This window comes from Oncorhynchus clarkii, chromosome 12 (assembly GCF_045791955.1).
Source record: "Oncorhynchus clarkii lewisi isolate Uvic-CL-2024 chromosome 12, UVic_Ocla_1.0, whole genome shotgun sequence".
Taxonomy (NCBI): domain Eukaryota; kingdom Metazoa; phylum Chordata; class Actinopteri; order Salmoniformes; family Salmonidae; genus Oncorhynchus; species Oncorhynchus clarkii.
The window spans coordinates 97,241,250-97,266,831 of NC_092158.1; the positions used below are offsets into that span (position 1 = coordinate 97,241,250).

General features: G+C 46.1%; 1 protein-coding gene across 1 annotated transcript in view; it reads left to right on the top strand.

Annotated features, from left to right (window-relative positions):
• Positions 1-12,014: 12,014 nt before the first annotated feature.
• Positions 12,015-25,582, top strand: part of LOC139421712 (protein kinase C beta type-like) — a 143,944-nt gene continuing 130,376 nt past the window's right edge. Inside the window, exons 1-2 of the mRNA XM_071172826.1 lie at positions 12,015-12,187; positions 16,077-16,108. Of these exons, the coding sequence (XP_071028927.1) occupies positions 12,015-12,187; positions 16,077-16,108 (205 nt within the window). The remainder of the gene's footprint in view (positions 12,188-16,076; positions 16,109-25,582) is intronic.

Sequence of the window (25,582 nt, forward strand, 5' to 3'; positions counted from 1 at the left end):
GAGGCATCATCCTACTAGGAGGGACACCCACCTCATATGACTGGATCTGTCATATAGAGACAGAGAGGTATCATCATACTGGGAGGGACACCCCCCTCATATGACTGGAGCTGTCATATAGAGACAGAGAGGCATCATCCTACTAGGAGGGACACCCCCCTCATATGACTGGATCTGTCATATAGAGACAGAGAGGCATCATCCTACTAGGAGGGACACCCCCCTCATATGACTGGAGCTGTCATATAGAGACAGAGAGGTAATCATCCTACTAGGAGGGACACCCCCCTCATATGACTGGAGCTCTCATATAGAGACAGACAGGTATCATCCTACTGGGAGGGACACCACCCTCATATGACTGGAGCTGTGATATAGAGACAGAGAGGTATCATCCTATTAGGAGGGACACCCCCCTCATATGACTGGAGCTGTCACATAGAGACAGAGAGGTATCATCCTACTAGGAGGGACACCCCCTCATATGACTGGAGCTCTCATATAGAGACAGAGAGGTAATCATCCTACTAGGAGGGACACCCCCCTCATATGACTGGAGCTCTCATATAGAGACAGACAGGTATCATCCTACTGGGAGGGACACCACCCTCATATGACTGGAGCTGTGATATAGAGACAGAGAGGTATCATCCTATTAGGAGGGACACCCCCCTCATATGACTGGAGCTGTCACATAGAGACAGAGAGGTATCATCCTACTAGGAGGGACACCCCCTCATATGACTGGAGCTCTCATATAGAGACAGAGAGGTAATCATCCTACTAGGAGGGACACCCCCCTCATATGACTGGAGCTGTCATATAGAGACAGAGACAGAGAGGTATCATCTTACTAAGAGGGACACCCCCCTCATATGACTGGAGCTGTCATACAGAGACAGAGAGGTATCATCCTACTGGGAGGGACACCCCCTCATATGACTGGATCTGTCATATAGAGACTGAGAGGTATCATCCTACTAGGAGGGACACCCCCCTCATATGACTGGATCTGTCATATAGAGACAGAGACAGAAAGGTATCATCCTACTAGGAGGAACACCCCCCTCATATGACTGGATCTGTCATATAGAGACAGAGACAGAGAGGTATCATCCTACTAGGAGGGACACCCCCCTCATATGACTGGAGCTGTCATATAGAGACAGAGAGGTATCATCCTACTAGGAGGGACACCCCCCTCATATGACTGGATCTGTCATATGGAGACAGAGACAGAGAGGTATCATCCTACTAGGAGGGACACCCCCCTCATATGACTGGATCTGTCATATAGAGACAGAGAGGTATCATCCTACTGGGAGGGACACCCCCCTCATATGACTGGAGCTGTCATATAGAGACAGAGAGGTATCATCCTACTAGGAGGGCCACCCCCCTCATATGACTGGAGCTGTCATATAGAGACAGAGAGGCATCATCCTACTAGGAGGGACACCCCCCTCATATGACTGGAGCTGTCATATAGAGACAGAGAGGTATCATCCTATTGGGAGGGAAACCCCCCTCATATGACTGGAGCTGTCATATAGAGACAGAGACAGAGAGGTATCATCGTACTAGGAGGGACACCCCCCTCATATGCCTGGAGCTGTCATATAGAGACAGAGAGGCATCATCCTACTAGGAGGGACACCCCCCTCATATGACTGGATCTGTCATATAGAGACAGAGAGGCATCATCCTACTAGGAGGGACACCCCCCTCATATGACTGGAGCTGTCATATAGAGACAGAGAGGTAATCATCCTACTAGGAGGGACACCCCCCTCATATGACTGGAGCTCTCATATAGAGACAGAGAGGCATCATCCTACTAGGAGGGACACCCCCCTCATATGACTGGAGCTGTCATATAGAGACAGAGAGGTATCATCCTACTGGGAGGGACACCCCCCCTGATATGGGGGGGGGGGGGGGGGGGTGCAGGACCGAGTTTGGGAAACATTCATATAGAGACCAATACAATACAATATAACAGAATAGACGACAATATAACCAGAAAAGAATACAGTATCACAGGATTCAATACAGTACAGTAGAACCTAACAGAATCAATACAGTAGAACCTAACAGAATTCAATACAGTAGAACCTAACATAATTAAATACAGTAGAACCTAACAGAATGCAATACAATACAGTAGAACCTAACAGAATTCAATACAGTAGAACCTAACAGAATTAAATACAGTAGAACCTAACAGAATTAAATACAGTACAGTAGAACCTAACAGAATTCAATACAATACAGTAGAACCTAACAGAATTCAATACAGAACAGTAGAACCTAACAGAATACAATACAGTAGAACCTAACAGAATTCAATACAGTAGAGCCTAACAGAATACAATACAGAACAGTAGAACCTAACAGAATTCAATACAGTACAGTAGAACCTAACAGAATTCAATACAGTAGAACCTAACATAATTAAATACAGTACAGTAGAACCTAACATAATTAAATACAGTACAGTAGAACCTAACATAATTCAATACAGTACAGTAGAACCTAACAGAATTCAATACAGTACAGTAGAACCTAACAGAATTCAATACAGTAGAACCTAACAGAATTCAATACAGTACAGTAGAACCTAACAGAAATCAATACAATACAGTAGAACCTAACAGAATTCAATACAGTACGGTAGAACCTAACATAATTCAATACAGTACAGTAGAACCTAACAGAATCAATACAGTAGAACCTAACAGAATTCAATACAATACAGTAGAACCTAACAGAATTCAATACAGTAGAACCTAACAGAATTCAATACAATACAGTAAAACCTAACAGAATTCAATACAGTAGAACCTAACAGAATTCAATACAATACAGTAGAACCTAACAGAATTAAATACAGTACAGTATAACCTAACAGAATCCAATACAGTACAGTAGAACCTAACAGAATTCAATACAGTAGAACCTAACATAATCAATACAGTAGAACCTAACAGAATTCAATACAATACAGTAGAACCTAACAGAATCAATACAGTAGAACCTAACAGAATTCAATACAGTACAGTAGAACCTAACAGAATCAATACAGTACAGTAGAACCTAACAGAATTCAATACAATACGGTAGAACCTAACAGAATTCAATACAGTACAGTACAACCTAACAGAATTCAATACAGTACAGTAGAACCTAACAGAATTCAATACAATACAGTAGAACCTAACATAATTCAATACAATACAGTAGAACCTAACAGAATCAATACAGTACAGTAGAACCTAACAGAAATCAATACAATACAGTAGAACCTAACAGAAATCAATACAATACAGTAGAACCTAACAGAATTCAATACAGTACAGTAGAACCTAACAGAATTCAATACAATACAGTAGAACCTAACAGAATCAATACAGTACAGTAGAACCTAACAGAATCAATACAGTAAAACCTAACAGGATTCAATACAGTACAGTAGAACCTAACATAATCAATACGGTAGAACCTAACAGAATTCAATACAATACAGTAGAACCTAACAGAATCAATACAGTAGAACCTAACAGAATTCAATACAATACGGTAGAACCTAACAGAATTCAATACAATACAGTAGAACCTAACAGAATTCAATACAGTACAGTAGAACCTAACAGAATTCAATACAATACAGTAGAACCTAACAGAATTCAATACAATACAGTAGAACCTAACAGAATTCAATACAGTAGAACCTAACAGAATTCAATACAGTAGAACCTAACAGAATTCAATACAGTAGAACCTAACATAATTCAATACAATACAGTAGAACCTAACAGAATTCAATACAGTACAGTAGAACCTAACAGAATTCAATACAGTACAGTAGAACCTAACAGAATTCAATACAGTACAGTAGAACCTAACATAATTCAATACAGTAGAACCTAACATAATTAAATACAGTACAGTAGAACCTAACAGAATTCAATACAGTAGAACCTAACATAATTAAATACAGTACAGTAGAACCTAACAGAATTCAGTACAATTGACATTATAAATTCTCTTTCTTTCCTCAGGGTCGTGAGGTGAGACAGAGATGGAGCTTGAGGGATGAGGAACCCTTCTGGATCCTTCATCTGGAATCATCTGGAATCTGTTCTCATTCCCCTCTGGTTCCTTCATCTGTAGCCCTTGGCTTAATCCGGTCTGTTCTCATTCCCCTCTGGTTCCTCCATCTGCAGCCCTTGGCTTAATCCGGTCTGTTCTCATTCCCCCTTGGTTCCTACATCCGGTCTGTTCTCATTCCCCTCTGGTTCCTTCATCCGGTCTGTTCTCATTCCCCTCTGGTTCCTCCATCTGCAGCCCTTGGCTTAATCCGGTCTGTTCTCATTCCCCCTTGGTTCCTACATCCGGTCTGTTCTCATTCCCCTCTGGTTCCTTCATCCGGTCTGTTCTCATTCCCCTCTGGTTCCTCCATCTGCAGCCCTTGGCTTATTCCGGTCTGTTCTCATTCCCCTTTGGTTCCTTCATCCGGTCTGTTCTCATTCCCCTCTGGTTCCTTCATCCGGTCTGTTCTCATTCCCCTCTGGTTCCTTCATCCGGTCTGTTCTCATTCCCCTCTGGTTCCTTCATCCGGTCTGTTCTCATTCCCCTCTGGTTCCTTCATCCGGTCTGTTCTCATTCCCCTCTGGTTCCTTCATCCGGTCTGTTCTCATTCCCCTCTGGTTCCTTCATCCGGTCTGTTCTCATTCCCCTCTGGTTCCTCCATCTGCAGCCCTTGGCTTATTCCGGTCTGTTCTCATTCCCCTTTGGTTCCTTCATCCGGTCTGTTCTCATTCCCCTCTGGTTCCTTCATCCGGTCTGTTCTCATTCCCCTCTGGTTCCTTCATCCGGTCTGTTCTCATTCCCCTCTGGTTCCTTCATCCGGTCTGTTCTCATTCCCCTCTGGTTCCTTAATCCGGTCTGTTCTCATTCCCCTCTGGTTCCTTCATCCGGTCTGTTCTCATTCCCCTCTGGTTCCTTCATCCATTCTGTTCTCCCTCACACACCCCACAACACCCTCACACACCCTACAACACCCTCACACACCATACAACACCCTCACACAACCAAGAGAGATAAGGGGTGAGAAAGTAAGTTTGAATGAGACAGAGCGAGAGAGAGAGAGAGAGAGAAAGAGAGAGAGAGAGAGGAACAGAGAGAGAGAGAGAGAGAGAGAGAGAGAGAGAGAGAGATGTACGGAGAGAGAAAAAGGAGAATGAGAGTTACATAAAGACAAGATAATACTGTAATGTGTGTGTGTGTGAGTGTGTGTGTGTGTGTGAACCTTGCGTAAGGTATTTCAGATAGATCAACCTCTGAAACACCTTCTCTTAGAGGAACTCCCGGTACTGAGATAGTGCTTTATATAAGACAGAGTGGGAGGACAACTATGGGCCCTGTGTGTTTCTGTGTTTCTGTGTGTTTCTGTGTGTGTGTGTGTGTGTGTGTGTGTGCGTGCGTGTGTGTGTGTGTTTCTGTGTGTGCGTGTGCGTGTGTGTTTTTCTGTGTGTGTGTGTGTGTTTCTGTCTGTGTGTGTGTGTGTGTTTCTGTCTGTGTGTGTGTGTGTGCGTTTCTGTCTGTGTGTGTGTGTGTGTGTGTGTTTCTGTCTGTGTGTGTGTGTGTGCGTTTCTGTGTGTGTGTGTGTGTGTGCGTGTCAGAATGCGTGTTAGATGCATGTGTGAGTGTATGGGCTTTTGAATACATGAATGTGGTAGTGAAAGTTTGTGTGTTAGTGGTCAGTGTGTAGATGTGGTCAGTGTGTAGATGTGTTAGTGGTCAGTGTGTAGATGTGTTAGTGGTCAGTGTGTAGATGTGTTAGTGGTCAGTGTGTAGATGTGTTAGTGTGTAGATGTGTTAGTGGTCAGTGTGTAGATGTGGTCAGTGTGTAGATGTGTTAGTGGTCAGTGTGTAGATGTGTTAGTGGTCAGTGTGTAGATGTGTTAGTGGTCAGTGTGTAGATGTGTTAGTGGTCAGTGTGTAGATGTGTTAGTGTGTAGATGTGTTAGTGGTCAGTGTGTAGATGTGGTCAGTGTGTAGATGTGTTAGTGGTCAGTGTGTAGATGTGTTAGTGGTCAGTGTGTAGATGTGTTAGTGGTCAGTGTGTAGATGTGGTCAGTGTGTAGATGTGGTCAGTGTGTAGATGTGGTCAGTGTGTAGATGTGTTAGTGGAGTGTAGATGTGTTAGTGGTCAGTGTGTAGATGTGTTAGTGGAGTGTAGATGTGTTAGTGGTCAGTGTGTAGATGTGTTAGTGTGTAGATGTGTTAGTGGTCAGTGTGTAGATGTGGTCAGTGTGTAGATGTGTTAGTGGTCAGTGTGTAGATGTGTGAGTGGTCAGTGTGTAGATGTGTTAGTGGTCAGTGTGTAGATGTGTTAGTGGTCAGTGTGTAGATGTGTTAGTGTGTAGATGTGTTAGTGGTCAGTGTGTAGATGTGGTCAGTGTGTAGATGTGTTAGTGGTCAGTGTGTAGATGTGTTAGTGGTCAGTGTGTAGATGTGTTAGTGGTCAGTGTGTAGATGTGGTCAGTGTGTAGATGTGGTCAGTGTGTAGATGTGGTCAGTGTGTAGATGTGTTAGTGGAGTGTAGATGTGTTAGTGGTCAGTGTGTAGATGTGTTAGTGGAGTGTAGATGTGTTAGTGGTCAGTGTGTAGATGTGTTAGTGTGTAGATGTGTTAGTGGTCAGTGTGTAGATGTGGTCAGTGTGTAGATGTGTTAGTGGTCAGTGTGTAGATGTGTTAGTGGTCAGTGTGTAGATGTGTTAGTGGTCAGTGTGTAGATGTGTTAGTGGTCAGTGTGTAGATGTGGTCAGTGTGTAGATGTGGTCAGTGTGTAGATGTGTTAGTGGTCAGTGTGTAGATGTGGTCAGTGTGTAGATGTGTTAGTGGAGTGTAGATGTGTTAGTGGTCAGTGTGTAGATGTGGTCAGTGTGTAGATGTGTTAGTGGTCAGTGTGTAGATGTGTTAGTGGTCAGTGTGTAGATGTGTTAGTGGTCAGTGTGTAGATGTGGTCAGTGTGTAGATGTGTTAGTGGTCAGTGTGTAGATGTGGTCAGTGTGTAGATGTGGTCAGTGTGTAGATGTGTTAGTGGTCAGTGTGTAGATGTGGTCAGTGTGTAGATGTGTTAGTGGAGTGTAGATGTGTTAGTGGTCAGTGTGTAGATGTGTTAGTGGTCAGTGTGTAGATGTGTTAGTGGTCAGTGTGTAGATTTGTTAGTGGTCAGTGTGTAGATGTGTTAGTGGTCAGTGTGTAGATGTGTTAGTGGTCAGTGTGTAGATGTCGTCAGTGTGTAGATGTGTTAGTGGTCAGTGTGTAGATGTGGTCAGTGTGTAGATGTGTTAGTGGTCAGTGTGTAGATGTGTTAGTGGTCAGTGTGTAGATGTGTTAGTGGTCAGTGTGTAGATGTGGTCAGTGTGTAGATGTGTTAGTGGTCAGTGTGTAGATGTGTTAGTGTGTAGATGTGTTAGTGGTCAGTGTGTAGATGTGTTAGTGTGTAGATGTGTTAGTGGTCAGTGTGTAGATGTGTTAGTGGTCAGTGTGTAGATGTGGTCAGTGTGTAGATGTGGTCAGTGTGTAGATGTGTTAGTGGTCAGTGTGTAGATGCGTTAGTGTGTAGATGTGTTAGTGGTCAGTGTGTAGATGTGTTAGTGGTCAGTGTGTAGATGTGTTAGTGTGTAGATGTGTTAGTGTGTAGATGTGTTAGTGGTCAGTGTGTAGATGTGTTAGTGGTCAGTGTGTAGATGTGCTAGTGGTCAGTGTGTAGATGTGTTAGTGTGTAGATGTGTTAGTGGTCAGTGTGTAGATGTGGTCAGTGTGTAGATGTGGTCAGTGTGTAGATGTGTTAGTGGTCAGTGTGTAGATGTGTTAGTGGTCAGTGTGTAGATGTGTTAGTGTGTAGATGTGTTAGTGGTCAGTGTGTAGATGTGTTAGTGGTCAGTGTGTAGATGTGTTAGTGTGTAGATGTGTTAGTGTGTAGATGTGTTAGTGGTCAGTGTGTAGATGTGTTAGTGGTCAGTGTGTAGATGTGGTCAGTGTGTAGATGTGTTAGTGGTCAGTGTGTAGATGTGTTAGTGGTCAGTGTGTAGATGTGTTAGTGGTCAGTGTGTAGATGTGGTCAGTGTGTAGATGTGTTAGTGGTCAGTGTGTAGATGTGTTAGTGGTCAGTGTGTAGATGTGGTCAGTGTGTATATGTGTTAGTGGTCAGTCTGTAGATGTGGTCAGTGTGTAGATGTGTTAGTGGAGTGTAGATGTGTTAGTGGTCAGTCTGTAGATGTGTTATTGGTCAGTGTGTAGATGTGTTAGTGGTCAGTGTGTAGATGTGTTAGTGGTCAGTGTGTAGATGTGTTAGTGGTCAGTGTGTAGATGTGTTAGTGGTCAGTGTGTAGATGTGTTAGTGGTGTGTGTGTAGATGTGTGTGTTGGTGAGTGTAGTTGTGTTAGTGGTGAGTGTGTGGGTGTGTTAGTGGTCAGTGTGTAGATGTGGTCAGTGTGTAGATTTGTTAGTGGTGTGTGTGTAGATATGTGTGTTGGTGAGTGTATAGATGTGTTAGTGGTGAGTGTGTAGATGTGTTAGTGGTGAGTGTGTAGATGTGTGTGTTGGTGAGTGTATAGATGTGTTAGTGGTGAGTGTGCAGATGTGTGTGTTGGTGAGGGTGTAGATGTGTGTGTTGGTGAGGGTGTAGATGTGTGTGTTGGTGAGGGTGTAGATGTGTGTGTTGGTGAGTGTGTAGATGTGTTAGTGGTGAGGGTGTAGATGTGTTTGTTGGTGAGTGTGTAGATGTGTTAGTGGTGAGTGCGTAGATGTGTGTGTTGGTGAGGGTGTAGATGTGTGTGTTGGTGAGGGTGTAGATGTGTGTGTTGGTGAGGGTGTAGATGTGTTAGTGGTGAGGGTGTAGATGTGTTAGTGGTGTGTGTGTAGATGTGTTAGTGGTGAGGGTGTAGGTGTGTGTGTTGGTGAGTGTGTTGCTGTGTGTGTTGGTGAGGGTGTATATGTGTTAGTGGTGTGTGTGTAGATGTGTTAGTGGTGAGGGTGTGGATGTGTTAGTGGTGAGGGTGTGGATGTGTTAGTGGTGAGTGTGTAGATGTGTGTGTTGGTGAGGGTGTAGATGTGTGTGTTGGTGATGGTGTAGATGTGTTAGTGGTGAGTGTGTAGGTGTGTTGGTGAGGGTGTAGATGTGTGTGTTGGTGAGGGTGTAGATGTGTGTGTTGTTGAGGGTGTAGATGTGTGTGTTGGTGAGTGTGTGTCCTAGCGTTCTCCCATATGGATCTTCTGAACCTCAGTGTATACATAATGATGGCGTCTTGGCCTTTCCTCCTACACAGACATCTTTGTGTGTGTGTGTGTCCGTGTTTCGGATCATCATAGACGCTGATGCAAAGAGCAGTTTTATATAATGAGAGAGAGAGAGAGAGAGAGAGAGAGAGAGAGAGAGAGAGAGAGAGAGAGAGACAAAGAGAGAGAGAGACAGAGAGAGGGAGAGAGAGAGAGAGAGGGAGAGAGAGACAAAGAGAGAGAGAGACAGAGAGAGGGAGAGAGAGAGAGAGACAGAGAGAGACAAAGAGAGAGAGAGACAGAGAGAGGGAGAGAGAGAGAGAGAGACAGAGAGAGAGGGAGAGAGAGAGACAGAGAGAGGGAGAGAGAGGGAGAGAGAGAGGGAGAGAGACAGAGAGAGAGGGAGAGAGAGAGGGAGAGAGACAGAGAGAGAGGGAGAGAGAGAGACAGAGAGGGGGAGAGAGAGGGAGAGAGAGAGGGAGAGAGACAGAGAGAGGGAGAGGGAGAGAGGCAGAGGGAGAAAGAGTTCATTTTGTTCTTTATTTCACATTTATTTATTATCTATTTCACTTGCTTTGTAAACATATGTTTCCCATGACAATAAAGCCCCTTAAATTGAAATTGAATTGAGAGGTTTCCTGTGTGAAGTGATGATTCATTGTGTGTGTCATGTCTGTGGCTTTTCAGACTGTGAAGAGAGAGAGAGACCTAGAGAGAGAAAGAGAGAGAGAGAGAGGTAGAGAGAGAGAGGTAGAGAGAGAGAGAGAGACAGAGAGGGAGAGAAAGAGAGAGAGACAGAGAGAGAGAGAAGGAGAGAAAGAGAGAGAGACAGAGAAAGAGAGAAACAGAGAGAGAGAAACAGAGAGAGAGAGAAACAGAGAGAGAGAGCGACAGAGAGAAACGGAGAGAGAGAGAGAGAGAGAGAGAGAGAGAGACAGAGACAGAGAGAAACAGAGAGAGAGAGAGAGAGAGACAGAGAGAAACAGAGAGAGAGAGAGAGAGAGAGACAGAGGGAAGGTCTCTTCTCTCCTAAACATTTAAGGGCCATGGTCGACCTTCATGGTTGTTGTTGGCTGTATGTTAACCCACAACCCTCTAGACACCAATAGGTCCAGGTTTCTAGGTCTGGGGAGACCAGAACTTTAAGGTCACAGAGACACAATTGCAACTAAGGTGATTCATATTCCCATTACCATCATCATCACTACCATCATCATCATCATCATCAACACCACCATCATCATCACCACTACCATCATCACCATCATCACCACTACCATCATCATCACCACCATCACCACTACCATCATCATCACCACCATCACCACTACCATCATCACCATCATCACCACTACCATCATCATCACCACCATCACCACTACCATCATCACCATCATCACCACTACCATCATCATCACCACCATCACCACTACCATCATCAACACCACTACCATCATCATCATCACCATCATCACCACTACCATCATCATCACCACCATCATCACCATCATCACTACCATCATCACCACCACCATCACCATCATCACCACTACCATCATCATCATCACCACCATCATCACCACCACCATCACCACTACCATCACCATCATCACCACTACCATCATCATCACCACCATCATCACCACCACCATCACCATCATCACCACTACCATCATCATCATCACCACTACCATCATCACCATCACCTTCATCACCACTACCATCATCATCATCACCATCATCACCACTACCATCATCATCATCACCACCATCATCACATCCATCATCATCATCATTTTGTCAATGTTGACATATTTCTGTTTTGTACAGTCACCTTTTAGACCCCATAGAGCTATACCTGGGGCACCAGACCCCATAGAGCTATACCTGGGGCACCAGACCCCATAGAGCTATACCTGGGACATCAGACCCCATAGAGCTATACCTGGGGCACCAGACCCCATAGAGCTATACCTGGGACATCAGACCCCATAGAGCTATATCTGGGGCACCCGACCCCATAGAGCTATACCTGGGACATCAGACCCCATAGAGCTATACCTGGGGCACCAGACCCCATAGAGCTATACCTGGGACATCAGACCCCATAGAGCTATATTTGGGGCATAGAGCTATACCTGGGACATCAGACCCCATAGAGCTATACCTGGGACATCAGACCCCATAGAGCTATATCTGGGGCACCAGACCCCATAGAGCTATATCTGGGACATCAGACCCCATAGAGCTATATCTGGGACATCAGACCCCATAGAGCTATATCTGGGGCACCAGATGACACATTTCTTATAATTGGAATGTTATAAAACCCTACCTGTAGAGAGACACACACGCGCGCACACACACAGGTGGGTTACATGTTGAGTTGAAGAGGCGAGGTTTAGTAACAGGGGGGTGTGTGTGTGTGTGTGTGTGTGTGTGTGTGTAGCGGTTCTCTCATGCTCTCCAATGTACCGCCTTTGCAAGCAGCAGTCAGCCGGTGGAAAGAACGAGAGCTGAGTCGCGCTGAAGGAAGGAACGGCTGCGGATCTTAATGAGCCAGTTGCCCGTTACAAACGGAGATAACACACACACACACAAGACACGGACACTGATTGAAACAAACAAACGGACATTTGAGGTTCTCCAAACAAAACTTATACTGTAGTCGCAACGCACAAAAACACACAGTTCCGCGTTGAAACCTAAACCGAACGAAAGCCATGGCTGACTCCGGAGCGAACAGCAACAGCGACGGGGAGGAAAAACCGATGCGGGGCTTCGCTCGCCAGGGCGCTCTCCGACAGAAGAACGTGCACGAGGTGAAGGACCACAAGTTTATCGCTCGTTTCTTCAAACAGCCGACCTTCTGCAGCCACTGCACCGACTTCATCTGGTGAGAGAGAGGAGATGGAGGGGAGGGAGAGAAAGAGAGAGGAGGTACCGCCGGGGTGGCTTTGAAATGAAGAGTTTGACCCGTTTTTGCTGAGGGCTGTAGGCTACTGTTGGAAAGAGGGATAGATAGAGGGAGAGATGTCGGAGTGTCTGAGCGGGGATAGGAGAGTAGAACAGAGCAGGCTTGGATACACACTGGGCACAGACGTCAATTCAAAGTCTATTCCACGTTGGTTGACGGGGGAAACAACGCACTGTGTGCCCAGTGGGTATAGGCTGTCCAGTATCTCACCCCTGCTATAGGCTGTCCAGTATCTCACCCCTGCTATAGGCTGTCCAGTATCTCACCCCTGCTATAGGCTGTCCAGTATCTCACCCCTGCTATAGGCTGTCCAGTATCTCACCCCTTTAGCATCAGGCTAGGCTATAGGCTGTCCAGTATATCACCCCTTTAGCATCAGGCTAGACTATAGGCTGTCCAGTATCTCACCCCTTTAGCATCAGGCTAGACTATAGGCTGTCCAGTATCTCACCCCTTTAGCATCAGGCTAGACTATAGGTTGTCCAGTATCTCACCCCTGTAGCATCAGGCTAGACTATAGGCTGTCCAGTATCTCATCCCTACAGCAGGCTAGGCTATAGGCTGTCCAGTATCTCACCCCTGTAGCAGGCTATAGGCTGTCCAGTATCTCACCCCTGTAGCATCAGGCTAGACTATAGGCTGTCCAGTATCTCATCCCTACAGCAGGCTAGACTATAGGCTGTCCAGTATCTCACCCCTGCATCAGGCTAGACTATAGGCTGTCCAGTATCTCACCCCTGTAGCAGGCTAGACTATAGGCTGTCCAGTATCTCACCCCAGCATCAGGCTAGGCTATAGGCTGTCCAGTATCTCATCCCTACAGCAGGCTAGGCTATAGGCTGTCCAGTATCTCACCCCAGGATCAGGCTAGGCTATAGGCTGTCCAGTATCTCACCCCTGCTTCAGGCTGTCCAGTATCTCACCCCTTTAGCATCAGGCTAGGCTATAGGCTGTCCAGTATCTCACCCCTGTAGCAGGCTAGACTATAGGCTGTCCAGTATCTCACCCCAGCATCAGGCTAGGCTATAGGCTGTCCAGTATCTCATCCCTACAGCAGGCTAGGCTATAGGCTGTCCAGTATCTCACCCCAGGATCAGGCTAGGCTATAGGCTGTCCAGTATCTCACCCCTGCTTCAGGCTAGACTATAGGCTGTCCAGTATCTCACCCCTGCATCAGGCTAGACTATAGGCTGTCCAGTATCTCACCCCTGCATCATGCTATAGGCTGTCCAGTATCTCACCCCTGCATCAGGCTAGGCTATAGGCTGTCCAGTATCTTACCCCTGCATCAGGCTAGACTATAGGCTGTCCAGTATCTCACCCCTGCATCAGGCTAGGCTATAGGCTGTCCAGTATCTCACCCCTGCATCAGGCTAGGCTATAGGCTGTCCAGTATCTCACCCCTGCATCAGGCTAGACTATAGGCTGTCCAGTATCTCACCCCTGCATCAGGCTATAAGCTGTCCAGTATCTCACCCCTGCATCAGGCTATAGGTTGTCCAGTATCTCACCCCTGCATCAGGCTAGGCTATAGGCTGTCCAGTATCTCACCCCTGTAGCATCAGGCAATAGGCTGTCCAGTATCTCACCCCTGCATCAGGCTAGGTTATAGGCTGTCCAGTATCTCACCCCTGCATCAGGCTAGGCTATAGGCTGTCCAGTATCTCACCCCTGCATCAGGCTAGGCTATGCGCTGTCCAGTATCTCACCCCTGCATCAGGCTAGACTATAGGTTGTCCAGTATCTCACCCCTGTAGCATCAGGCTAGACTATAGGCTGTCCAGTATCTCACCCCTGCATCAGGCTAGACTATAGGCTGTCCAGTATCTCATCCCTGTAGCATTAGGCTAGACTATAGGCTGTCCAGTATCTCACCCCTGCATCAGGTTAGACTATAGGCTCTCCAGTATCTCACCCCTGCATCAGGTTAGACTATAGGCTGTCCAGTATCTCACCCCTGCATCAGGCTAGGCTATAGGCTGTCCAGTATCTCACCCCTGCATCAGGCTAGACTATAGGCTCTCCAGTATCTCACCCCTGCATCAGGTTAGACTATAGGCTGTCCAGTATCTCACCCCTGCATCAGGCTAGGCTATAGGCTGTCCAGTATCTCATCCCTGCATCAGGCTAGGTTATAGGCTGTCCAGTATCTCACCCCTGCATCAGGCTAGACTATAGGCTGTCCAGTATCTCACCCCTGCATCAGGCTAGGCTATAGGCTGTCCAGTATCTCACCCCTGCATCAGGCTAGGCTATAGACTGTCCAGTATCTCACCCCTGCATCAGGCTATAGGCTGTCCAGTATCTCACCCCTGCATCAGGCTAGACTATAGGCTGTCCAGTATCTCACCCCTGCATCAGGCTAGGCTATAGGCTGTCCAGTATCTCACCCCTGCATCAGGCTAGGCTATAGGCTGTCCAGTATCTCACCCCAGCATCAGGCTAGACTATAGGCTGTCCAGTATCTCACCCCTGCATCAGGCTAGACTATAGGCTGTCCAGTATCTCACCCCTGCATCAGGCTATAGGCTGTCCAGTATCTCACCCCTGCATCAGGCTAGACTATAGGCTGTCCAGTATCTCACCCCAGCATCAGACTAGACTATAGGCTGTCCAGTAAGGCTTTTTGCCTTGAACTGCCCACGAACTTCAATCTACCTTTCGTATTAGTTGTTTACAGTGATCAAATCTATCTGTAAACTCAAGAAAAAGTTTTATTTTGTCCAGTAATGGCTGTTCCCAGACCTGCTACCTGTCCCAGACCTGCTACCTGTCCCAGACCTGCTACCTGTCCCAGACCTGCTACCTGTCCCAGACCTGCTTCCTGTCCCAGACCTGCTGTTCTCAACCCTCTAGAGACAGCAGGAGTGGTAGAGATACTCTGAATGATCGGCTATGAAAAGCAAACTGACATTTACTCCTGAGGTGCTGAGCTGATGCACCCTCGACAACTACTGTGATTATTATTATTTGACCCTGCTGGTCATTTATGAACATTTGAACATCTTGGCCATGTTCTGTTATTATCTCCACCCGGCACAGCCAGAAGAGGACTGGCCGCCCCTCATAGCCTGGTTCCTCTCTAGGTGTCTTCCTAACCTCCCCTCATAGCCTGGTTCCTCTCTAGGTTTCTTCCTAGCCTCCCCTCATAGCCTGGTTCCTCTCTAGGTTTCTTCCTAACCTCCCCTCATAGCCTGGTTCCTCTCTAGGTTTCTTCTTCCTAGCCTCCCCTCATAGCCTGGTTCCTCTCTAGGTTTCTTCCTAGCCTCCCCTCATAGCCTGGTTCCTCTCTAGGTTTCTTCCTAGCCTCCCCTCATAGCCTGGTTCCTCTCTAGGTTTCTTCCTAGCCTCCCCTCATAGCCTGGTTCCTCTCTAGGTTTCTTCCTAGCCTCCCCTCATAGCCTGGTTCCTCTCTAGGTTTCCTCCTAGCCGCCCCTCATAGCCTGGTTCCTCTCTAGGTTTCTTCCTAGGTTTTGGCCTTTCTAGGGAGTTTTTCCTAGCCACCGTGCTTCTACACCTGCATTGCTTGCTGTTTGGGGTTTTAGGCTGGGTTTCTGTACAGCACTTTGAGATATCAGCTGATGTACGAAGGGCTATATAAATACATTTGATTTGATTGGTTGTGTGTGGTGATTGTTTCCCATAAAAAAAACACGAACCAGAGTGTCCCGGGGTGTTGAGTGACATGTTGACGCTCGTTTTTAGTTATGCAACATCCATCCATCTGTCTTCATTTGTTGTCTCAGTTATCCGTGTGTGTGTGTGTGTGTTTTTTTACTAATGATTTTTCTATGTATTTGTTCTGTAGGGGATTTGGCAAGCAGGGATTCCAGTGTCAAGGTAGGTGTCTCTCCACTAGCCTGATAATCTATTTCTTTACCCACACACACACACACACTCACCCACCCACACACACCCACCCACACACCCACACACACCCACCCACACACACACCACTATCTGCCTCGGGGTTCTGATTCTGGAACCTTTCTGCACTCAGCATGGAAGAGAACTATGCCACTCTTTCTTCTTCTCTAATTATTCGCTGTTCCTCTCTCGCTTTTCTCTCTCTCTCTCCTCTCTCTTTATCTCCTCTCTCTTTATCTCTCTCTCCTCTCTCTTCATCTCTCTCTCCTCTCTCTTTATCTCTCTCTCCTCTCTCTTCATCTCTCTCTCCTCTCTCTTAATCTCTCTCTCCTCTCTCTTCATCTCTCTCTCCTCTCTGTTTATCTCTCTCTTTATCTTTCTCTCTCTTCAACTCTCTCTCCTCTCTCTTTATCTCTCTCTTCTCTCTTTATCTCTCTCCTCTCTCTTTATCTCTCTGTCTCCTCTCTCTCTCTGTCTCTCTCTCTGTCTCTCGTCTTTCTCTCGCTCTTCCTCTCGCTCTCTGTTTCTCTGTCTCTCTCTCTCTCTCTCTCTCTCTCTCTCTCTCTCTCTCTCTCTCTCTCTCCCTGTCTCTCTCTGTCTCTCTCTCTGTCTCTCTCTCTCTCTCTGTCTCTCTCTCTCTCTCTGTCTCTCTGTCTCTGTCTCTCTCTCTCTCTCTCTCTGTCTCTCTCGTGTGTGTGTCGGGGTTGTCCTGGGTTGAGCCACCTGTGTGTCTGGAGTAGAGAGAGTCACTACACAGCTCAGGGCAAAAGGGGATTCCTCTCTCCACTAGGTCACACAAACATTCACATTTAGCAGAGTGTGTGTGTGTGTGTGTGTGTGTGTGTGTGTGTGTGGCTCTATTTTTTGTTAATGTCAGTATTTAACATATTTTTATTTTCAATTTAACAAGTCAGTTAAAGAAAACAAATTCTTATTTACAATGACGGACTAGGAACAGTGGGTTAACTTCCTGTTCAGGGGCAGAACGACAGATTTTTACCTTGTCAGCTCAGGGATTTGATCTAGTCCAATGCTCTAACCACTAGGCTACCTGTCTCTAGCCACTAGGCTACCTGCCTCCTCTAACCACTAGGCTACCTGCCTCTAACCACTAGGCTACCTGCCTCCTCTAACCACTAGGCTACCTGCCTCTAACCACTAGGCCACCTGTCTCTAACCACTAGGCTACCTGTCTCTAACCACTAGAGTACCTGCTCTAACCACTAGAGTACCTGCTCTAACCACTAGAGTACCTGCCTCTAACCACTAGGCTACCTGCCTCTAACCACTAGGCTACCTGCCTCTAACCACTAGGCTACCTGTCTCTAACCACTAGGCTACCTGTCTCTAACCACTAGAGTACCTGCTCTAACCACTAGAGTACCTGCTCTAACCACTAGAGTACCTGCCTCTAACCACTAGGCTACCTGCCTCTAACCACTAGGCTACCTGCCTCTAACCACTAGGCTACCTGCTCTAACCACTAGGCTACCTGCTCTAACCACAAGAGTACCTGCTCTAACCACTAGAGTACCTGCTCTAACCACTAGAGTACCTGCTCTAACCACTAGAGTACCTGCTCTAACCACTAGAGTACCTGCTCTAACCACTAGAGTACCTGCTCTAACCACTAGAGTACCTGCTCTAACCACTAGAGTACCTGCTCTAACCACTAGAGTACCTGCTCTAACCACTAGGCTACCTGCTCTAACCACTAGGATTCCTGCTCTAACCACTAGGCTACCTGCTCTAACCACTAGGCTACCTGCTCTAACCACTAGGATTCCTGCCTCTAACCACTAGACTACCTGCCTCTAACCACTAGGCTACCTGTCTCTAACCACTAGGCTAGCTGACTATTGTAGCTGACTGTTGTAGCTGACTGTTGTAGCTGACTGTTGTAGCTGACTTTTGTAGCTGACTGATGTAGCTGACTATTGTAGCTGACTGTTATAGCTGACTATTGTAGCTGACTGATGTAGCTGACTATTGTAGCTGACTGTTGTAGCTGACTATTGTAGCTGACTAATGTAGCTGACTATTGTAGTTGACTATTGTAGCTGACTGATATAGCTGACTATTGTAGCTGACTATTGTAGTTGACTATTGTAGCTGACTGATATAGCTGACTATTGTAGTTGACTGTTGTAGCTGACTAATGTAGCTGACTATTGTAGTTGACTATTGTAGCTGACTGATTTGGGTTTGGATTATGTAGCTGACTATTGTAGCAGACTGATGTAGCCGACCATTGTAGTTGACTGTTGTAGCTGACTGATTTGGGTTTGGATTATGTAGCTGACTGTTGTAGCTGACTATTGTAGCTGACTATTGTAAATGACTGTTGTAGCTGAATATTGTTGCTGACTGCTGACTAACTGTTGTAGTTGACTGTTGTAACTGACTTATAGCTGACTGATTTGAGTTTGGATTATGTAGCTGACTTTTGTAGCTGACTATTGTAGTTGACTATTGTAGCTGAATATTGTAGCTGACTATTGTAGCTGACTGATATAGCTGACTATTGAAGCTGGCTATTGTAGCTGACTGATATAGCTGACTATTGAAGCTGGCTATTGTAGCTTACTGATATAGCTGACTATTGTAGCTGACTATTGTAGCTGACTGATATAGCTGACTATTGAAGCTGGCTATTGTAGCTGACTGATATAGCTGACTGATGTAGTTTAATGTTGTAGCTGACTGATTTGGGTTTGGATTATGTAGCTGACTATTGTAGCTGACTATTGTAGCAGACTGATGTAGCTGACCATTGTAGTTGACTGTTGTAGCTGACTGATTTGGGTTTGGATTATGTAGCTGACTATTGTAGCTGACTATTGTAGCAGACTGATGTAGCTGACCATTGTAGTTGACTGTTGTAGCTGACTGATTTGGGTTTGGATTATGTAGTTGACTATTGTAGCTGACTGATATAGCTGACTGATGTAGTTGAATGTTGTAGCTGACTGATTTGGGTTTGGATTATGTAGGTGACTGTTGTAGCTGACTATTGTAGCTGATTATTGTAGCTGACTATTGTAGCTGACTATTGTAGCTTACTATTGTAGCTGACTGCTGACTAACTGTTGTAGTTGACTGTTGTAACTGACTGATTTGAGTTTGGATTATGTAGCTGACTATTGTAGCTGATTATTGTAGCTGACTATTGTAGCTGACTATTGTAGCTTACTATTGTAGCTGACTGCTGACTAACTGTTGTAGTTGACTGTTGTAACTGACTTATAGCTGACTGATTTGAGTTTGGATTATGTAGCTGACTTTTGTAGTTGACTTTTGTAGTTGACTAATGTAGTTGACTGTTGTAGCTGACTGTTGTAGCTGAATATTGTTGTTGACTGTTGTAGCCGACTGTTGTTGCCGACTGTTGTTGCCGATTGTTGTAGCCGACTGTTGTAGCCGACTGTTGTAGCTGACTATTGTAAATGACTGTTGTAGCCGAATATTGTTGTTGATTATTGTAGCTGACTATTGTTGTTGATTATTGTAGCTGACTATTGTTGTTGATTATTGTAGCCGACTGTTGTTGCCGACTGTTGTAGCCGACTGTTGTAGCTGACTATTGTAAATGACTGATATAGCTGACTATTGTAAATGACTGATGTAACTGACTGTTGTAGCCGACTATTGTAGCCGACTGTTGTAGCCGACTGTTGTAGCTGACTATTGTAAATGACTGTTGTAGCCGACTGTTGTAGCCGACTGTTGTAGCTGACTATTGTAAATGACTGTTGTAGCCGACTGTTGTAGCCGACTGTTGTAGCTGACTATTGTAAATGACTGATGTAGCTGACTATTGTAAATGACTGATGTAACTGACTGTTGTAGCCGACTGTTGTAGCCGACTGATGTAGCCGACTGTTGTAGCCGACTGTTGTAGCCGACTGTTGTAGCCGACTGTTGTAGCTGACTATTGTAAATGACTGATGTAGCTGACTGTTGTAGCCGACTGATGTAACTGACTATTGTAGCCGACTGTTGTAGCCGACTGATGTAGCTGACTGTTGTAGCCAACTGATGTAACTGACTATTGTAGCCGACTGTTGTAGCCGACTGTTGTAGCTGACTATTGTAGCCGACTGTTGTAGCCGACTGATGTAGCCGACTGTTGTAGCCGACTGATGTAACTGACTATTGTAGCCGACTGATGTAACTGACTATTGTAGCCGACTGTTGTAGCTGACTGTTGTAGCCGACTGTTGTAGCCGACTGATGTAGCCGACTGTTGTAGCCGACTGATGTAGCCGACTGTTGTAGCCGACTGATGTAGCTGACTGTTGTAGCCGACTGTTGTAGCCGACTGATGTAGCCGACTGTTGTAGCCGACTGTTGTAGCCGACTGTTGTAGCCGACTGTTGTAGCCGACTGATGTAGCCGACTGTTGTATCCGACTGATATAGCTGACTGATGTGGGTGTCTCTCCACACACACCTCATGTGTTGTTTGTCCGTAGTTGAGCTTTATATCACTTAGGACATCACAGACGTAGGAGTTTATGTTACGCAACATTCCGCAGGATGTGTGTGTGTGTGTGTGTGTGTGTGTGTGTGTGTGTGTGCGTGTGCGTGCGTGCATTAGGGAGATTAGAAGATAAATGGGAGTGTGTGATGTTTACCAGTGAACACACTGTCTGTGTTTGTATGGGGTTTCTAACTTGTGTTTATAGTCTATCTTACAGGGCCTTCAGAGAGTCTTCATACCCCTGGATATATTCTACATGTTGTTGTGTTACAGCCTGATGTAAAACAATTATTAAATTATATTTTATTTTCTCACCCATCTACCACCCACAATACCCCATAATGACAAACTGAAAAAACAAACAAACATGTTTTTTTTTTTTTGTAATGTTTGCAATAATAAAAAATCTAATTTTTGCATCTTAAGTCAATACGTGTTAGAGTATAATCTTTGGCAGCGATTACAGCCGTGAGTCTTGCTGGGTAAATCTTTCATCTTTAACACGATAACAATAACAACGCATCAAAATCCGTCCGTTTAAACTAGAGATGTCATCGGGCGTCTCAAATCCTCCTCGTGTCTCGGTCTTCCGCATCTGCCGGGGAAGGTGACCGGGCTACGGTGGTGTTTCTCAGACCATGAGACATCTGTAGGGGAAGGTGACCGAGCCTTAGACCATGAGACATCTGCCGGGGAAGGTGACCGGGCTACGGTGGTGTTTCTCAGACCATGAGACATCTGCCGTGGAAGGTGACCGAGCTACGGTGGTGTTTCTCAGACCATGAGACATCTGCCGGGGAAGGTGACCGAGCTACGGTGCTGTTTCTCAGACCATGAGACATCTGCCGTGGAAGGTGACCGAGCTACGGTGGTGTTTCTCAGACCATGAGACATCTGCCGGGGAAGGTGACCGGGCTACGGTGGTGTTTCTCAGACCATGAGACATCTGTAGGGGAAGGTGACCGAGCCTTAGACCATGAGACATCTGCCGTGGAAGGTGACCGAGCCTCAGACCATGAGACATCTGCCGTGGAAGGTGACCGAGCCTCAGACCATGAGACATCTGCCGTGGAAGGTGATCGAGCTACGGTGCTGTTTCTCAGACCATGAGACATCTGCCGGGGAAGGTGACCGAGCGACGGTGGTGTTTCTCAGACCATGAGACATCTGCTGGGGAAGGTGACCGAGCCTCAGACCATGAGACATCTGCCGTGGAAGGTGACCGAGCCTCAGACCATGAGACATCTGCCGTGGAAGGTGACCGAGCGACGGTGCTGTTTATCAGACCATGAGACATCTGCCGTGGAAGGTGACCGAGCCTCAGACCATGAGACATCTGCCGTGGAAGGTGACCGGGCTACGGTGGTGTTTCTCAGACCATGAGACATCTGCCGGGGAAGGTGACCGAGCCTCAGACCATGAGACATCTGCCCGGGAAGGTGACCGAGCCTCAGACCATGAGACCATGAGACATCTGCCGTGGAAGGTGACCGAGCCTCAGACCATGAGACATCTGCCGTGGAAGGTGACAGAGCCTCAGACCATGAGACATCTGCCGTGGAAGGTGACCGAGCCTCAGACCATGAGACATCTGCCGGGGAAGGTGACCGAGTCTCAGACCATGAGACATCTGCCGTGGAAGGTGACCGAGCCTCAGACCATGAGACATCTGCCAGGGAAGGTGACCGAGCGACGGTGCTGTTTCTCAGACCATGAGACATCTGCCGTGGAAGGTGACCGAGCCTCAGACCATGAGACATCTGCCAGGGAAGGTGACCGAGCCTCAGACCATGAGACATCTGCCGTGGAAGGTGACCGAGCCTCAGACCATGAGACATCTGCCAGGGAAGGTGACCGAGTCTCAGACCATGAGACATCTGCCGTGGAAGGTGACCGAGCTACGGTGCTGTTTCTCAGACCATGAGACATCTGTAGCGTTCAAATTGGGGTTTTGGTCTACAAATTATTACGATGCCTTTCTCTGTTTTATTTACTCTACGAACCCCACAAGTGTCACATGACTAGTCATATAATCCAATTAATTTGTAAACATTTTGATAAAACAAAAGAATTCCACATTGACATGATGGGGTTTATTGTATGTAGGTCAGTGACACAATCTAAATTTAATCCATTTTTAAATGTCATCCTGTAAAGAATTATTGGCGCCCTAGTACAAATAGTGAGCTCCACTGATTGGCCAGTTTATTAGGTACACCGTCCCGTTCACCACAATGGATCGCTCTTCCAGACAGCGAGTCACGTGGTCGTAGTTTATTTTAAGTAGGCAGACAGGCATCGGGGCATTCAGTTACTGGTCCATCGGACAGTTTATTAGGTACACAACCCTGTACACCTAAATGTATGGTTCCTCCAGACAGTGAGTCACGTGGTCGTAGCTTGTTATATAAAACAGGCAGACAGGTATCGAGGCATTCAGTTACTGGTTCATCGGACAGTTTATTAGGTACACCCTCCCCATTCACTACAATGCATCTCTCCTCCAGACAGTGAGTCACGTGGTCGTAGTTTATTTTAAGTAGGCAGACAGGCATCGAGGCATTCAGTTACTGGTCCATCGGACAGTTTATTAGGTACACCCTCCCCATTCACTACAATGCATCTCTCCTCCAGACAGTGAGTCAGGTGGTCGTAGCTTGTTATATAAAACAGGCAGACAGGCATCGGGGCATGCAGTTACTGGTCCATCGGACAGTTTATTAGGTACACCACCCTGTACACCTAAATGTATGGTTCCTCCAGACAGTGAGTCACGTGGTCGTAGCTTGTTATATAAAACAGACAGACAGACATCGAGGCATTCAGTTGGTCCATTGAATGTTAGAACGGGTAAAAACGAGTGACCAACAGTGGCTCTGAAAGTATTCAGACCCCTTGACTTTTTTCCACATTTTGTTACGTTACAGCCTTACTCCTCAGCAATCTACACACAATACCCCATACTGACATCACAATACCCCATACTGACATCACAATACCCCATACTGACATCACAATACCCCATACTGACATCACAATACCCCATAATGACATCACAATACCCCATAATGACATCACAATACCCCATAATGACATCACAATACCCCATACTGACATCACAATACCCCATAATGACATCACAATACCCCATAATGACATCACAATACCCCATAATGACATCACAATACCCCATACTGACATCACAATACCCCATACTGACATCACAATACCCCATAATGACAAAGCGAAAACATAAAATAGAAATAACTTATTTATATAAGTATTTGCGATGAGACTTGAAATTGAGATCAGGTGCTTCCTGTTTCCATTGATCATCCTTGAGATGTTTCTACAACTTGATTGGAGTCCACCTGTGGTAAATTCAACTGATTGGACATGATTTGGAAAGGCACACACCTGTCTATATAAGGTCCCACAGTTGACAGTGTATGTCAGAGCCAAAACCAAGCCATGAGACAGGATTGTGTCAAGGCACATATCAGGGGAAGGGTACCACAACATTTCTGCAGCATTGAAGGTCCCCAAGAACCCAGTGGCCTCCATCATTCTTAAATGGAACAAGTTTTGAACCACCAAGACTCCCCCCCCCCCCAGTTCCCTCTCTCCTCCCGCTCCTTCTCAGTCAGTCGTGTGTGTGTGTGTGTTAGCAGTGTGTGTGTGTGTTAGCAGTGTGTGTGTGTGTGTTAGCAGTGTGTGTGTGTGTGTGTGTGTGTGTTAGCAGTGTGTGTGTGTGTGTTAGCAGTGTGTGTGTGTGTGTTAGCAGTGTGTGTGTGTGTTAGCAGTGTGTGTTAGCAGTGTGTGTTAGCAGTGTGTGTTAGCAGTGTGTGTGTTAGCAGTGTGTGTGTGTGTGTGTGTGTGTGTGTGTGTGTTAGCAGTGTGTGTTAGCAGTGTGTGTTAGCAGTGTGTGTTCGCAGTGTGTGTTAGCAGTGTGTGTTTGAAGGTGTGGGCTTTGATGGACCTGTTTATTTATAGCAGAAGTGTTCCATGGGGAACTACTAAATAGGATAGAGAAATAGAGACAGGGTAGAATGGAGAGTGATGGAGGTATGGAGAGAGACTGAGGGAGGGATAGAATGAGGGATAGAGGGGGAGGGAGGGAGAGAGAGAGGGAGGGAGAGAGAGAGGGAGAGAGAGGGAGAGAGATGTATCAGTAGGGGACTGACAGTCTTATAGCCAGACTCTCTCTATAGATGTATCAGTAGGGGACTGACAGTCTTATAGCCAGACTGTCTCTATAGATGTATCAGTAGGGGACTGACAGTCTTATAGCCAGACTGTCTCTATAGATGTATCAGTAGGGGACTGACAGTCTTATAGCCAGACTCTCTCTATAGATGTATCAGTAGGGGACTGACAGTCTTATAGCCAGACTGTCTCTATAGTTGTATCAGTAGGAGACTGACAGTCTTATAGCCAGACTGTCTCTATAGATGTATCAGTAGGAGACTGACAGTCTTATAGCCAGACTGTCTCTATAGTTGTATCAGTAGGAGACTGACAGTCTTATAGCCAGACTCTCTCTATAGATGTATCAGTAGGGGACTGACAGTCTTATAGCCAGACTGTCTCTATAGATGTATCAGTAGGGGACTGACAGTCTTATAGCCAGACTGTCTCTATAGATGTATCAGTAAGGGACTGACAGTCTTATAGCCAGACTGTCTCTATAGATGTATCAGTAGGGGACTGACAGTCTAGTAGCCAGACTATCTCTATAGATGTATCAGTAGGGGACTGACAGTCTAGTAGCCAGACTATCCCTATAGATGTATCAGTAGGGGACTGACAGTCTAATATCCAGACTATCTCTATAGATGTATCAGTAGGGGGACTGACAGTCTAGTAGCCAGACTATCTCTATAGATGTATCAGTAGGAGACTGACAGTCTAATAGCCAGACTATCTCTATAGATGTATCAGTAGGGGACTGACAGTCCTAAAGCC